At 28.7% G+C, this 17,832-nt stretch overlaps 1 protein-coding gene and 1 long non-coding RNA gene across 2 annotated transcripts in view; one reads left to right on the forward strand and one right to left on the reverse strand.

Moving 5' to 3' along the window:
• The window catches only part of LOC123666528 (trehalase), a 52,849-nt gene extending 35,023 nt beyond the window's left edge, over nucleotides 1–17,826 (forward strand). The window contains exons 13-15 of the mRNA XM_045600604.1: nucleotides 687–795; nucleotides 3,329–3,455; nucleotides 15,963–17,826. Coding sequence (XP_045456560.1) covers nucleotides 687–795; nucleotides 3,329–3,455; nucleotides 15,963–16,092 — 366 coding nt within the window. The 3' untranslated portion in view covers nucleotides 16,093–17,826. The remainder of the gene's footprint in view (nucleotides 1–686; nucleotides 796–3,328; nucleotides 3,456–15,962) is intronic.
• LOC123666529 lies at nucleotides 10,952–11,701 on the reverse strand. The gene is made up of 2 exons (XR_006745267.1): nucleotides 11,525–11,701; nucleotides 10,952–11,220 (listed from the first exon to the last, which is right to left on the reverse strand). It is a non-coding gene; the product is annotated as an uncharacterized LOC123666529 (long non-coding RNA).
• Nucleotides 17,827–17,832: the final 6 nt, after the last annotated feature.

Below are 17,832 nucleotides of genomic sequence, written 5' to 3' on the forward strand. Positions count from 1 at the left end.
GATGTGAAAAAAGTAAAATAAATATTATTGTTCGATATGAAATGTCTATAGTTTCTGCAATCTCCATTATAGTCAATCTGCGGTTTTCCAATATAAAACCACAGACTTTATGGATGTTTTCTTCGGTCATGGAAGTTTTAAACCGGTCGGGGCGAGAATTGTCTTCAATGCTCTCTCGTCCACGTTTAAATTTTGCTACCCATTTTTTTTTACAGTTGTATACGATTGACCAGATTCCGCTACTGTTTCCGTCATATCATCATGTATCTGTTTCGGTATTAATCCTTTTTAAACAAATATTTGTACTATGCTCGTTGTTCCATTTTGTCCATTTTTTAAAAAGCTGCTCGCTTGGTCCCATTAGCACGTTATAACTTTAAAACCACAAATACTATGGCAACAAAATTTTATACTGTGACAGCCAAAGAATGTATAGACCGAATGAGAGTGATATTGTAAAAATAAAATATACGTTTGTATGTCAGGCGCGAACTTTTCGATCAACCCTTGTTTTATTTATTGATCAGGCTAATCCTTACTGTAGAAAAAAATATGACAAAATTTGAATAGCGAATTAACGACCAAAATTTTTTCTCAAACATTACATATATCAGAATATTATTAATACATATTTAATCTATATATTGAATATGAATAACAATACTAAAACATAATTAATTCCACAGTATGATGCGACAGTTTTCGGCGGTTTAGGCGGCGGAGGAGAATACGTCGTGCAAACTGGCTTCGGCTGGTCCAACGGTGTTATAATGTCTCTATTAGACAAATATGGAGGTAAGAATTACACTATACGCTAGTAAAAATTTATTCACTTTAAATAACAATAACTCCCATTTAAATGGTATTAAACTTGTGTAATTTGTATTTTTAATATCCCGTTACTTCACATTAAATTAAAAAAATAAATCTTTAATCAAAAACTCTTTAGAGAAAAAACACGCAACATTTTTCTAACACAATTTTAATAGCAATAAAGCAAATAAAATCTTTTTCGTAGTGCACGAAGTTGCTAAACTAAAAAAATAAAGCAATAAAAATTGAAAATTATCATTCATCCATTCGTTTTCATTCACAAATCTAATGGATATGCAAATCATTCTGACATAACTAAAAAAATCTTGAACTTTTTATATAAAAAAAAAAACATTATATAATATCATGTCATTTTTTTCTTTTCATTCATTCATCATTGGTGAAGTCGATGGCTTAGGTATGTTGAATATTTTTACATAAAATGTCTGGTTATGTCGTAGTTAGTAAAGGTTTTGGCATTTTAAGGACCCTATAAAAACTTAGATAATTGCTAATAATATTACAAGTAATCGTGCATGTTTTTTGTTTATTGTCATCAGCATACTCCATGCATAATACATTTATCAAAATGGATGCGTACTTAACGTTGCGTTGAAAGCCAAGTCGTTTCTATAATCAATTAGTTTTGTTTTCATATTGCAGAATTTTTATTATTACTCACTTATAATTTCAATAAAGAAAACGATTTAGTAACGTTGATTTTATCACATGATGTTAACAATTTCTAAACGAAAACCTGTTGAATTTTTTATTGACTATAACTATAAATTCTCGGCAACAGAATTTGCTCTACAAATTGGCGGTAGTTTTACATTAACATAATACGTCGTTTAATGACGATACAATCTAGTAATTCCTTACAGTAAATTTTTGAACTGAAACTTATTTAGAATAGTTGTGATTTGAAACTTGATAAAACGAAAATGTGTAAAAATGAAGAAATAAATATCTACATATAATATTGAATACATTAAACAGTACTTATTTATTTACAAAAAAATATTAACTGAGGAAAAAATCTCTCCAAGGCTACTTTTTGAAGTTTCACTTCTGCCGTGTGTGAATTGCAAACAAAATACGCCTCCATTTTGACAGGTTACCAAAATTTTAAACTACAATAATTTTTATGTACTCAATTATATATTCTAGTTATGTATTTTATCTTCGTTTGAAACCATTTTTTATTTTAGTTTCCATAATCACTTGCATTTTTTTTTATATCACTAGGTCGGCAAACAAGCGTACGGCTCACGTGATGGTAAGAGATTACCGTAGCTTCTAAACGCCTGCAACACTAGAAGCATTGCAAGCGCGTTGCCGACCCAATCCCTCCCTAGAAGCTCTGGTCACCTTACTCACCAACAGGAACACTATACTGCTTGAAAACAGTATTATTTAGCTATGATCTTCTGTAAGTTCGAAGTACTACCCCAGTCGGGCTGCTCCATATTTTGAGCAGGAAATTCCTGCTGTACCCTACATCAGTTTTGCATAATCTACTTATTGGTTATAAGTATGTAAAAAGACTAATTGTATGTTGTAAAAAAAAGTCTCGGTAAATACTCTGAGTTTATCAACACGTGGCTGATGCTGTCTTAAAAAACAGTAACAATTTATTCTTAAGTATCAATTCTTCTTCCTCTTACATGTTTTGGGTAAAATTACGATAATATGTATGATATAGGCATAAAAATTCCTAAAAAAGTCTAATCTATATTTTTATTCTTACTACAAGATATTCAATTTACCTACACGATATGCACACAATATTTCATGAAAAGCGGTCCAGCTAACATTGTGACACGAGAATTTCATGTATAAGATTACGATATGTGCAGATGTCATTTGTATTAATAAGTATTAAATTTTGAATCATAAAATAAGTGTTAAGTTTACAGTACCTATGTATGGCATGTGTACAAAGTGCATGTGTTGGTATTGCATTGAGTATTCTAAATTTTTTTGGTTTTTTCTTTGGGCTAATTATTTTAAACATAAGTAGTAAATATACATAGTAATATACTATCTTTTCTAGCATGAGATATTTTTTTTTAATTTATAGACACTGTAGTGTAATTAACGATTTAATTATTTTTTATTTTCGGATTTTTTTTTTAGAATATAATTCTTATTTTTTTTTCTTTAACATTAATTGTCTCCACATTTTGTTACTTAATATTAGATAACGATTTTTTTTTTATATAACGTATTTCTGATATAGTTATTTGCATATAGTTAAATGAAAAGATTTTAAATCAGTGTAAAAAATTTAATTGTCAAAATTTTGAATTGTTGGTCTCGTTATCTCAAAATATAGTATTATCTATGGTAATTCATTCAAAATCTTGATATAGAACCTACTAGTATACACCTAACTGGTGGTTGGTTTTGATTGATCTACAAGCTACTAGTACAAATTAATATAACTGATGTTTTGTTTTTTACTGATGTTCAAGCTACTAGTATACATTTAACTGGTGGGATGTTTTGGCAGAAACGTTAACAGTATCGGAGCCTTTCGGTGACGACACAGAAGAAGTGAAAGGTGCAGCGGTTGGTGCGGGGGGAATCGCGACCGCTCTCTTGGTCATCGCTGCGTCCTTGGTAGCGGGGACTTTGGGGTGAGGTAAGTGTATATTAGGGACTTATTAGTATTTTTTTTTGTGTCTTTAAGGATTTATTTCAATTCTAGTAAGTGATTTAAAGGATAAAAACCGATAAATAAAACTTTTAAAATTTTTAAATAATTCTGTAGTTAATGTAATAAAATTGCATTAATATATATATATTGCATTAATAATAATCATTATTATTTTTGTAAGCCTAAAACTTTTTTTTCAATGCAACTGTGACAAAAAGGTGAGTGTACACTATGTAATAATTATGTTACGGACCATTTTTAAAATGTCAATCTTTTTGTTTCAGATATTATTCGTGATTCCTATAGTTATTATGAGGCCGAATAAAAGTAAGACCATTCCTTTTTTAATAATTTTATAACATTTGAGACAAAAACTATAATAAGATCAAAAAAGGTCTAGTTCAAGGCTCAAAATTCAATTTCAATAATTTTTCACAGTAATTCAAAAACAATTTTTTTACTTAAAATTAGCTTTCTTGATATACAATATAACAATAATATACACTCCAGTTATTGTACATAATAATAATTAAAACTCATGAAAAATATATACCTACTCCTTGTGTCTATTTTATAATCATATCAATAGGCTGTATGATTTAAAACATTTGCATTTTCCTTTTAAAAAATCGCATGAAATTTTTGCCTGGATACTTATTATACAAATATAGTAATCACAAGGTAATAATTACTAGTACAAAAGTACATATTATGTCTTACTTTCACTGCATGTAAATATAGCTAAGCACAAAATAGATATTTACTATTTAAATAATATATTACATCTCTTTGATTATATACATGTCTAGATTTTGCTACGTAGCAGACGCCATTTTGTGTCCTTTAAAACGCACACAATTGTATATACATAAATTAAAAAAGTCTGGTTTTTATTTTCACTACCAGATTTTTTTAATTAAAAATGTACGCACAAATTCCACATGTTTACATATTTTTTTCACATATTTATTGCACTGATTGCACATTATACTTTTTTGTTTAAAAATATACATTACAAGATATTTTTAATTATATTTATAAATCATAAATATACAATATTTTCTATATTTTTATACACAAATAAAAAATATAAAATAACATTGTAATGAAATATTATGAGAATTGTACTAAATTATTGTTATTGTATTCATAATTATATACAAGTTCTTGAAGAAGTTCAAAAAAATAGTCAATTCCTACTATAAATTTTTGCTTCTATAAGTTGTAATTACATGAAGTGTCATCCACTACACGTTTAAAAAATGTATTTATACTTCAGTAGATGAATGAAGACCATTTTATTAACGATTGAAAACTTAAAAAAGATATATTCATATATAGAAAGAGTTCGAACTAATAGTAGGAATTGATAAAAAGCGTAGTTTGTAAAAATTTACACATTTCAATCATGTATAATTTGTATTATTAATTGAAAAACTTAAGGTTGGGACCTGTCGTTTACTTATTACGTTTTAAATAATAATTTTAATACTAACAATGTTATTAGATAAGTTTTTGTTTTAAATTTTTATTTTTAATTATTATTTATACTTATAGAATTAAATTATAAATGCATGTTAACTTGTAATACTTAAAATTAACTATGGGTAAACAAAACATCACATATTTTTCCTTTTTTCCTGTATTATCTATTTCTAAACAACTTGTTGAAATGTCTGTTGCATGTACATTTTTTCCACATTAATCTTAAGTTCAATAATCCTCAATAAACTCACCTTTCTTACACATATTTGTTTCCTATCCTTTATTGGTATAAGTTAACATTACTTTATGTATTAAATTTAAATTGTGAAACAATACAAAGTTTTGTAACTAGAAAATTCTATAACGTAAAATTATGCCTACCATCCTGGATTCACCGGCATAAATATACAAGTACAACAAGCGTAAGGTTATTTGTTTATTTTTTAATTTCTCTTGGTGACGTTCGGTTACCTGTTAAACAGGATAAAAATAATTAGAATAAGATAGTCAGATTTAAACATTTAAAAAAAGGTTTTATTATTTCAGTGTAGACTATTAAAAAAATTAAATTAAATATTTTTATTTTTAGGGATACAATAAACCTACTTACACAACTATAATCCTTTACTATCATTACTCCAAACCTAATCTAGCTTATTTTTAGAAAAAATTCTTATTAACTAATACCATTCAAATATAACTTCTTTGAAAGTTATAGAAACATACATACATATACACAAAACATAACTTTTTTAATTTACAAGTTTATTTTATCACACAAATTTCTATATAAAACAATTTTAAAAAAACAGAAGAAATTATAATACTTACTTAATTTTATATGTATTAAAGATGGAAAAATGTAAATGAAACATTTTTTTACAAATACAATCGACATAATATAAAAGAATTAAAATAACAATTTCACCAACCCGCCTGCCCAGCGTGGTGACTATGGGCAAAACACATGAGTTCACGTTATTTTTGGCGTAAACTTGTGGAGGCCTATGTCCAGCAGTGGACTGTATAGGCTGTAATGATGAAAATAACAATTACACATTCAAATACATTTACTTGAACAAAAGTTGACACATGAATTACAAAAAAAAGAGAGATTTAAGCTCTTATGTCACCTCAACTGCATACATAATACTATGTACTTGCTACTACATAATAATTGCTGTCCATAAACACTAAGTGTTATTATGAAATATTAGCAAATAATTATAAATTTTGTAAATAGAATATTATTTTATCCATATCTGCTTAATTACTTTGTAACCATCCTTAATTAGATAAAAATATCAAAATATATATCAAATTAAAACAATAATGAAATTTATTTTAAAGTAGAGGTTAATTTTGCAATTAAATAAAACCTTTTTTTTAAAAATTTATTTGCACATCGCATCACCATATACTGTATAATACACTTGATCCATTTCAATCAGGATATAACGAGCTAGACACGGAACACTCAATCTTGAGACTATTTCCCCATGTTATTTATAACATGTGATGAAGTAGTGTAATTTCATTTCCACGTCATTTGAGCTTAGGTCTAGACTAGATTCTACATCGTTACATACATACCTAGAAGATGTACTGCTTATTTAGGGCTTGCAATTTGCTCTTTAGATCCAAATTATTAACTTCTTTAGGCTATTATTACGGTCACAGCACTGGTTTGTGGCTGATGCGCTGGCGGTTGCGTGTTCCTTCCCCGCACGTCAAACATTTGCATCGGCCATACATAACATAGATGTTTGTCGTGGTCTGGGTGTTTGTGCAGTCCTTGTGGGTCTCCCCACAGATAGTATATTTTATCGACTACAGGCTATCTTAAGTCACGTTACGACCAATGGAGAATCAATTAAAAATATCGCAATAATTCGAAAAATTTATTTCTTTCGACGTTATAACATAGAAGGGTAAAATAAAAATTGAAATGTGAACCGAGTTGCAGGCAAAAGATTACTTATCTGTCCATCGTGAAGGATGTAGGTTTTATTATTAGCATATATACAATGTAATGTCAAACAAAGCGGCCAGTTTATTTAGTACTTAGCTTTCCGCTCACGGCTTCACTCGCATGTTTTACTTGACTGGACTATTCCCTTATCTCTCATTAGAATATAGCGTATAACACTGTGATAACGTCCTCTGAGTGAAAGAATTTTTCAGATTTAGTAGTTTTTAATTTTAATTTACTGACTTATTTATTTTGATTTATATACTTTTTTGCCTCCTGCGATTTTCAACGCATAACTCCTGGTTACGTTAGAATATTGGAATAGAATAAAGATTAGATCTCTAGCTATCTACATAGCCAGTTTCAAAGTCAAGTTGTCACAGTATGTTCAGTAGTTTTTGTATGAAAAAGTAACAAACGTGTATTTAGCATTTATTATTCAAGTATGTAGACTAATCAGCAAGTATGAGATTATAAATCGCGATAAAACTTCTTTGGAATTATACATAATCATATGAACATATATACTTATCCATTGTACAATGGAATCACCATCGCCTTCATAAAGGACAGGATACACGTAGATTGAACAATCAGTGACGTCAGCTAGGGTTTGCACATATTGTTCTAGATTCTTTTGTTGTAGAATTCTATTTTATTTAAAAGGCATCTGAAATACACATACAAAAACTTTCCAATACTTACAGACACATACTATTCAGACAAACATCTAAAATTTTACAAAAAAAAAAAATCTTTATTACGCATATTTACGCACTTAATTGTCAAAAAAGAGTTAAAAATTTTAACAAACAGAGACATGCATAATTTGAAATTAAACAAAATGACTTAATATAACTGTCATAAATGGAATTAAAAATTCATTCTATTCTGACTACAAACACACAAAAACATCTACCAGTCTGATATATAAATTAAGTTTGTCTATATAAGCCATTGTAATAATTGTTTTCGTAATTATTACTGTCTGCGTTGCCAATACTGAATTAGCAGTACATGACAAATATCTTAAAAAGGTTTGAACGCCGGACAAAAATATAAGTATATTATTCTAAATTTCTTTTTCTCGCAAATTTAGTAAAAATTAATACTTCAGATAATATTTCTTACTTACCTGTGTAGCATTGTAATCTGTCAAAAAGAACTTTTTTATTTATTTATTTTGTCTAATACTCATAATATATAATTATATTACAAAATACGTTGCGCAAAAGGTGGTCTTAGATAGATATATAAAACTGGCTCATGAAAACAAATTAAAACTAGGTTTAAACCTAACGTAAATAGACATAAACGTAGTACCAGAGCGTGATAATTATAATACACAAGGCCGATTAGATAATGCATCTGTATTGTCTCACTGAAAACACATTTTAAGCAAGGATTTGATACACAAACTAAATAATAAATTCTTAAATATTTTTTTCTTTTGTTGGAAACTATTCGTTAATCCATCGTTTTGATTTTGACCAACAAGGTGATTTAATTGCAGTCAATTAAAAAAACACAAAAAGGCAATTATATTTATGGATATTTCAGACGTTCCGCCCTTATCCTAATCATCATATAAACTTCTATTGGAAAGATGTAAAAAATATGATTATATCAAACAAGTAATTATTTTTAATGTCAATGATGTTTTTGCTAAATAAACCCGCCACAATTCATAAAGGCATAAAACTCTTTTGTTGTATTTGAGTTACATTTTTGAAAAAAAAAATATAAAAGTGTATTTAATGATTCAATAAATAAGTCACGACATTTAATATGATGTACTATTCACTGCATTAACTCTAATGTTATAGCTTAAAAGATTATTTCAAGTGTTCCATAAAATGTATGATTCACACAAGTTCTAATATTGTAGTATACAAAAAGAGTCCTATTATCAAATTTAACAGAATAACTTAAAAAAATAGATTTAAAAAAAGTTATTGTCACTATTCCTTGTCACTATTGTTTTGAAATATATATTCTTGGGACAGTATTTGCTCAACTTAGATTTTATAATTGTATGTAATACTTTTTATAATAATATGTATTACTTTTTCTTCCATCATGAGAAATTATGTGTTATTAGAAACATAGTCATTAGTAACAGAAAATTTATATACCTCTATTTCAAAATTGGTTTATATATAATGCTTAGTAAATAAATTAAAAACAAATAATTGTTTAATCAACTCAAGATAAATTTACTTAATTCGCTTAAATACTTGTACAGACTCGCTCGCTCGCTTCAGCCTGTAATATTCCATTACCTCTTCCCCACTGCTGGGCATAGGCCTCTTTCCCCATGTAGGAAAAGTATCAGAGCTTAATCCACTACGCTACGTCGTACAGTCTAGCTTGCTTTTAATACATACCTACATTCGTACAAGGTACGTAGGTATGTTTACCTCACTTTTTTTTGGTAATATTTATTTAGCTTAGTACGTATTATATGATGATAGCGATCGTTACCCATAGTAGGGAATATATTCGCCAACCCGCATTGGAGCAGCGTGGTGGATTAAGCTCTGATCCTTCTCCTACTTGGGGAAGGAGGCCTATGCCCAGTAGTGGGATATTACAGGCTGAAGCGCGAAGCGTTTAGTACGTATTACTACCATATTATGTAAGTTGACCTCGACTAGACTTATAAAAAGATAACAAAAACAAAAAGTATGTATATGCGTATTAAGTCCGCCTACACTTTTAAAAATAAAAATAAATGTCATTAAAAACTGGCATGGTTTGATGTAGTTTTTTTTTTTCTTTTTTTAACAGCATTCTTACTTCTTAGTGTATCACGTGCATGTAATTGTGTATGCTGACTTTTAAAACATCTTTATTCGCATGTTACTGACAGACAAAGATGACGAAGTATTTCACGTGATTTGGTTGTATAAAAAACTAGCGATTTTTCAAGTAATGATAATTAAATTATTACCTTACCTTTATATGCCAATGATTGGCAACAATAGAATGCCAATCATTACTCTGATTTACATCTAACGGAAGTCACAAAATAATTATTATTAAAAAATTGTGTGTCAACTAAACGCTACTTTACAATTAGAAAATGACTGATGAGATTTTACTCGACTGTTAATAAAAGAAGTGTTGTTTTCATGATTCACTACATTAAAGTTTCTTTATTTTGTCATAACTGCTAATTCTTGCGATGAAGGCATTGTGTCAGTGAATTCGTACTAACCCGAATGACGTAAACTTAATAAGTTATTTTAGTAGTTTTATCCTTAAATAATATTCCTTATTTCCTTATTTAATGTTTATGCTATGATGACCTAGGTCTAGAATAATGTCTATTTAAAGACATTCATAAAACTAACAATAGTAGATGTCGCTACCGTATTTCAATTTCTTTTCCTTAAATCTGTCAGATTAATATAACCTCAAAAAAAAATATAACCTTATACTATTAGTCCTTTTTTAATTTTTGAAGGATATGAACCTTATCTTTTTAATGATATAACTACAACACAAAGTTTGACAACACAATTAGCGAAGGACTGGTGCTCAAAATAGGTAAAAATACCTGTACTATAAGTCACCAGGCCCCCCCCCCCCCCCCCGCCGACAAAGTTAAGAATACAGGATCATGTACTCAACTTGTCCAAACGGAGACAAGCCTCGCAGATGATGGTATATATAAACTTGTTTTACACATTTATAGTAATTGCCAACAAAGACCCAACGACAAAAAGCTCAACAAGAAAATTGAGGTAATTAGAGAGAAAAAAAAATAATAATAAAAAATACAAACAATTATATACCTAGAGTCAGCTGCTAATGAACTAGTGAACAAGTGTTACGTACGTATGTTTTAAAAGTAACATTTAATAATGTTCAAAGTCAAAGCCAGAAAATTTAAAATTATATGTAACGTCATTTTAGTTACATCCGAAAATAAATTAAAAACCCAGACCTTTGACCTATCTGTTTAAACATCGTTTTTGTTGCAGTCTGTAAAATAGGTGATAAATAAAAGTCAAAATGTTCGATAATTTATTAGAAATGTTACATCATAGCTTTGCGGATATAAAATATTTTTTTTAACTTACGAGTAATTGTAAGTTATAAATATTTACATTAACTAAAGGTTGTTAATGATAAAAAAGGGAAGTACTGTTTTTTGTTATTTTGTCACTTCAAAAAACTGGAATAAATATTACTCGTGCAAGTGGCAAATATAATATATTAATATGTAAAAATACCTCACAAACTGCTTTAATTAGACGGTGGTTTTAGCCTTCTATTTGATCTAAAACAATAAAAAAACAAATTATCACAAAAATATACTTGGTTGATTACAAATATGTATTTTTTTAATTTTTAAAAATAAAACGAAATAGCTGTTAAACGTTTATGTAAATAAAATTATTTTATTAAAAGTTTTAATAATAAAATAAAACTGTTATTAAAATTTATGGTATGTATGTAATGCTAATAATAGATTTAAATATTATTATTATTTAAAATGTACAATTGATTACATAATCAAACCAGTATCTTTTTTTAATTTAACTTATTAATGTACTTGAGTAAAAAAATAAAATAGTCTTTACCTTGTTTCTTTGTAGTGTTGATAATAGTTATAATAAACAAACAATTATTAGACAAAAAAAAAACAATTATTACTAGACACGAGACTGTCAAGCTCGGAGGTCGGAAAGCGAGTGAATAAATTGCTGATCTAAATGCGCGTGCGCCTCTCGTTTCGATTATTTCACTTTTATGTGTAACAGAGTGTTCTTGAACGATTTATTAGCGTTTTTGTTCGTTATTTTTTTTATTATTATTTAATTTGTCACTTTACGCAATATTGTCTTATTAATAAATAATAATTGTGTAAATATCATGTGCATAAAAATAATTGTTAGATATTATGTAATACAAAATATAGCTCTCGATCAGTAATTAATTATTTATCAAGTAAAAAATTTCAACGAAGTTTTAGATTTAATATTTGTTATTGTTATTTATATAGCTGTTTGATTATAACGTTTTTTTTTTTTGTTATTTGACATCAATGAGGCCAAGGTTTTTATTGTCAAACGATATTAAACAAGGACTGAAGTTGATAACTATCCGAGCTAAGAGCAACCAGTGATGATAGAATATTGTTTTTCTATAATTTATTTTAAAAGACATACTTAGCTGACAGCGATTATAGTTTTAAATATTATATTTTAGAAGTTCCTCTGTGTCACAAGATATCGAGTTGGCGTTATATTATTATCTTCGTTCGTTTAAATTACACTAACCTTGTCTAGACCATTGATTCCCAAAGTGGTCCAGGTTCCAGGACCATTGATTCCCAAAATGGTTTGATTCCATAAAATAAATAATTGAAGGAAATATCCGGAATATTTCTTCCGGTGCTTTTTTTTAGGTCATCCATACCATAATCCCATAAAATAATCGAATCAAGGGAAAATATGTTTTGGATGAAGGTTGTGGGCATGTCCACCATGCCCACAACGGTGAAGCCCTGTCGACACGTTGTATTGAGACAATTTTGTGTTGGCCCCTGCTTACGAGTTATGAACCTCCATTTTTGGTCACGTCAACGTAGGCAACGTAGACGCCCGGACCACTTTGGGAATCAATATATTAAAGCCTCATATCTTCCTTTGACGTCGTCTTATTTATCTTTGATGTTCGCAATATTTTCCTCAGACAAATGTCCCAGTTTTACGTATTGACAAATTTGTTATTATATTATTGTTATAAATGTTGAGACATTTTGAACAATAATTATTAGAAAACTACGAAATGTAATGATTAATACTATGACTGTTTCGCCGGTTACTGATAATACTAATAGATGTATTTATGAAAGAAAAAAGTTTACGATATATTTATCAGTCAGACATTTTAATTCACACATATGAATTCAAAAATTGTATAGTAGTGTATTAGTTGAGGTTAACAGGCCCTTAATCTTTTGTTCACGCTAACTCAGGCTAACTTTACGTAATAGTTATAATAATAACTAAATAATAACAATAGACTCTCGCTTGACTGTTGGATCAAGGATCAGATACAGAAGGCGTTGTTGCTTGAAACGGCCCGCATTGTGAGGCCGTTCCTCAGCGTGGAGCCTTAACTATCGGCAGCCTGGGCCTCAATCTGCCACCGGAGGAGTACTATTTTTATTAATATTTTTAAAAATTTCTGTTCGTTTTGTTTTTTTTTTTTTTGAAGTTATACTTCTTTTGTCGCGTTATGAAAAAATGAGTGAAAATTTTTAGGATGCGCGCGCACATCCTCTCAAAAAACCGACACTGAAGTTAGCTCAACGAAGAAGAAGTTAGCAACGTGAAGTTTGCTAGCCAATGAAGTATAACTTCTTACTAGTGATGTTCCGGATATCTGTATTCGTATCTGCGGATATCCGCGGAAAAAAATTAGATCCGTATCCGTATTCGTCACTTGTCATGCGGATCTTTTACGGGTATTTTATTAATTTACAAATTTAATTGACGGGATAAAATGCTGCATAATAACTTAGGTGATGTGATTAAGTAGTATAATTAACACTTTCGCGGACAGTACGTCAGATTGTACGTCAGAATGTAAGATTATCATATAATAGCACAACGAATGAATTTTGAAGTAAAAATTCTAATATTTGTACTTTATGTCACAACATATCAAATACTCTAAACTTTACTGTCATATTGAACAAGTATTTGCGTATGTAAAAGATGGACAGTTAGGACTTTGCGGCAACGTCACACACGCGAGCAACGTGTCAATGCGTCCCTCTAACTACCCACATCCCTGCATTTACTAGTCCCTGCATTAACATATTAAAAGTTGTAGTTTTAATGACAAAACATACGCATTGTTTTGTTATCGAAGACGTGATAAGACGTTTCTGTCGTAGTCTTCAAAAAATTTAATATGATGCCAGCACAACGTTGAACAGAGACTACCATGATAATGTCCGCGAATGTGTTAAAAAATCCTATTCAGAGTATTTTTTTTTTCTTAAAATCAAATATTTGGTACCTTTAATACCAAACATATATTCTAGTAAGATACCATACTAATAGTATAGAACTCGAAGGTACTAAATCAACTATCTTATAAAATCACTATCACAGAAAAGACGAAAGTTATGACTTTATTTTTATAAATATAATAAAATGAAAAACAAATAACTTTTTCTTGAAACAACTTTTTCGGATTTTGTCGCAGTTTATTAAGCTTTTTAGATGCCTTCCTTTTTAGACGTTTCCTGGACCTGGTTGCTAAATAATTGTTTCTCGCAAACGAAAAAAAAAACTGACTTCAATTACAAAAATAGTTATCAGATCTCGATCAAATTTAAATGGGACCACAAGACAAATATCGGCTTTCGATTAAAAGAAGAATCATAAAAATTATTTATAAACAATAAACTCCCACTGCCATCTAGTGGATAATATAGTACGTTATACGATAGTTCAAATCGAAGTAGTTTCTAATAACGTTAACGAAAAAATAAGTGACGACAACGACGCGTACGCACCGTTATATTCGTGTCATCAAAGATTAGTCATTTTATCTCGATCAAATTTAATTGGAACTACAAGACAAGCAACAGCTTTCAATTAAAACAAGAATTATTAAAATCGTGAACCCAATGAACTGTGCGGTACAATACAAACGTAAATCGACGAAAAAATAGTCCAGTAAATACTTATTATTAGATATAACTTGAAAAGTATTTGTTAAATCTCAATTAAATGTTAATGGGGCCACGTCACACGCACCACGTTTTGATAAAAAAAAAAAATCATCGACATCGTAATCCATTCAGTAAAGTTCTGAGGTAGCATACATAAAAAATACAGAATTGAGATTCTCCTCCTTTTTTCGAAAGTCGGTTAACAAAAAAAAAATACGCCCGCAATGAAAGCTGAAACCTGTCCTACCCGTCGTTGCGGCGGGCGTGACGTCAACTAGCGTTTTGAGGTCACACGCCGACACCGATTGAGTGAGTAAATAAAGATCCGTATCCGTACCGATATTGACACTAAATATCCGTATCCGCGGATATACATTTTTAACGATCCGGCACATCACTACTTCTTACGTGCGTACATAAGTACACACACTTTTTTAATAATAATAATAATGTAGTACAATACATATATCAACTAAAACACAAAGTATACCGATAAAGCAAAGTAGTTCTGTATAATATACAATAACTGAAATGACTATAAAGTTATAAACCAATAATTGTCCCATAAAATCATTTGTACACAATTGACACGTTATTGCACATGTTACGAACAATCATTAATTGATCTATAAAACTAGTATTTACGGCTCTAAATGTATTATTCGATTTACTGAATAGTATTCTATAATTATATCTATAATATATATGTAATATGTATATATGAAAATCTGATGATAGTAAAGTTTAATATGTAAAGCGAGTAATGTAAAAATTATGGTCAATTCCTACTTATATTAGTGTTACTAATTTTAATTAATGAACTAATTTTTTTAAACTGTATTATTAACATAAAGTTTCACACATTACAAGTTTCAAAATTTAATTGAACTTGAGTGTATAAATAAAAAGTATATTATTAATGATTGAAAATTTATATAGGGATTGATTGACTTAGCCCAAAGCATCACACTACATATGATCATATTACCTTGTGACTATAATATAGATAAAAATACAATAATATAATCAAGGCCTCATAATTATTAATAGTAGTATAAAAAGGGCCTGTTTCACCGTTTGTATATAATGCTATTTGACGGATGACAGTATCCCACAGATACAAATTTATGTGTACCGGATATTTCTATTCGTTATTATGACTCTAAAAGCTTTAATTTAATTGAGGAGAAACAGATCCTAATGGCCTATTCTACCTCGTGCTGTTAAAGCCTATTCTTAAAAAGTTTATCCACGTGCGGTGAAACAGGCCTTAATACTTTTTGTATATTTTTATTTGTGTTATTGTTTTTTTTTAATATTTACAGAATTATGGTGTACAGAAAACGTCGGGACTATTCACCTCTAGTAAATGGCGAAGATGTCAAATTCTTAGGTCGGAGACCGTATACAGAATTAAGAAGTATGAATGGAGCATCAAATCCGAGACAACGGTGAATGTAAACTATTTCCAACTACCCTACCAGTACGAAACTACCAAAATATCTTACTAATAAAAAATAATAATAATATATTTTATGAACTCGTTGTGTAGAACTAAGTTTGATGTTATATTGTACATACATTATTAATGTATGGACAGAGTATTCCAATGTACGCTTACGGAACACATAAGCATATATAAAGTTATAACTGCTCATATTTTAGCTCGTGATTATACTTCATAAAACCGCGACATTCTTTCGAGTTTGACAATAAAACAAATGGTAGGGGTCATCAGTAATGTCGGACGATGGAGCTTGTATACCAACCAGTTCTTTTGTGCTGTGAATTAATCTCTTGTATATAGGTATATAGATAAAGTAGATATATAGAAGATAAGTATCCTTGCTTGTATAGGTATCGGTTTTGTTATAACTTGACCATAGAGTTTGTTTTAATATTTTTCTACGCGCTATAAAATTTATTATTTTAAATTATACCTTTTTTGTATGATAGTTATAAAAAACAGATGTGAAACATCTTTAAATTTTTGTTGGTCAAGTTTCTTTATGGATTAAATTAAAACTTTAATATTTATTATTGGCTCAAAATTTAATTTAATTGTTTTGGCCTATGAAATAATAAAGTAGGTATCTTCCGCATAGAACAATTATTGTAGTCGTTACATATATTTTTATAACGGTTTGAAATCACATTTTCACAAACTTTGTTTTGTTTTTATTATATTTATTTGACAATAGAAAGATGACATTATTGTAAATCTTTTATCTTATATCTATCTTTTATTTCTTATATCTTTGTTTTCTTTCTTATATCTCAATAAAAAGAAAGTTGACTAATTATTACAAAATAAATTATATTATGAATAACAAATGAGATAATTGATGGTGTTTTATTAACATTAATGCAATAAATAGTTTCTCTATTAAAATATATTGTAAAATAATAATTAATAAACAACAACCTCCAGATGGTCGCTCTATGGATGTTTAAAAGTTGAATTATTGACCACATTCACAGACAAGGAGTTAAAAAGTAACTAACTCAAAAATGTAGCACAGCAACTGGTATGACAACGCAGTGCTTAAACAGTTCATCATACCATGGGGTTGCAATAAACAGAAACAAGAGTTATGTATAATTGTATGTGTTCAATAAATTACACATAAGGGAGAATGTTTGATTGATTTTTTTTTATTATGGTATTATTGTATTTTTTTTTTTTGTGTTAAAATCTCAAAATTTTTAACGAATCCAAGCTAATTAATGTTATACTTAGATACAAAATTAAATATTATATTAAAAATAATTTATAAAAGATAATGACAATTAATTTATTATTTTAAAACTTCGATCCTCATTTAGATAAAATAATCGGACAAAGTCAATAGTAATAATTTAGTTATAAATAACTGAGTATTATTAGCTTAGAATAATATTAGTTTTAAGTAGAAAAATTATATAACTTTCGAATATTGTGTATATAGTTTTTTTTTTTTTTTTTTTTAATTTTTTTGCTTGCATTTAAAAATGAATTTGTGATTTCAAATCGGCCATTTTGTTGTGTCACTTTGACAGGTAGCTATGTGTTGAACAAGGTAAAAAATAAATTCCTAGTTAAATGTGGTAGTGTATTTATTTATATATTTTTATCGATCCTATGTTTTACAGCGATTATACTTCATTTATTTCTAAATATAAAAATAAAATAAAAATAGTTTTAATACATTTGTT

The sequence above is a fragment of the Melitaea cinxia genome, chromosome 26 (assembly GCF_905220565.1).
Source record: "Melitaea cinxia chromosome 26, ilMelCinx1.1, whole genome shotgun sequence".
NCBI classification, from domain to species: Eukaryota; Metazoa; Arthropoda; class Insecta; order Lepidoptera; family Nymphalidae; genus Melitaea; species Melitaea cinxia.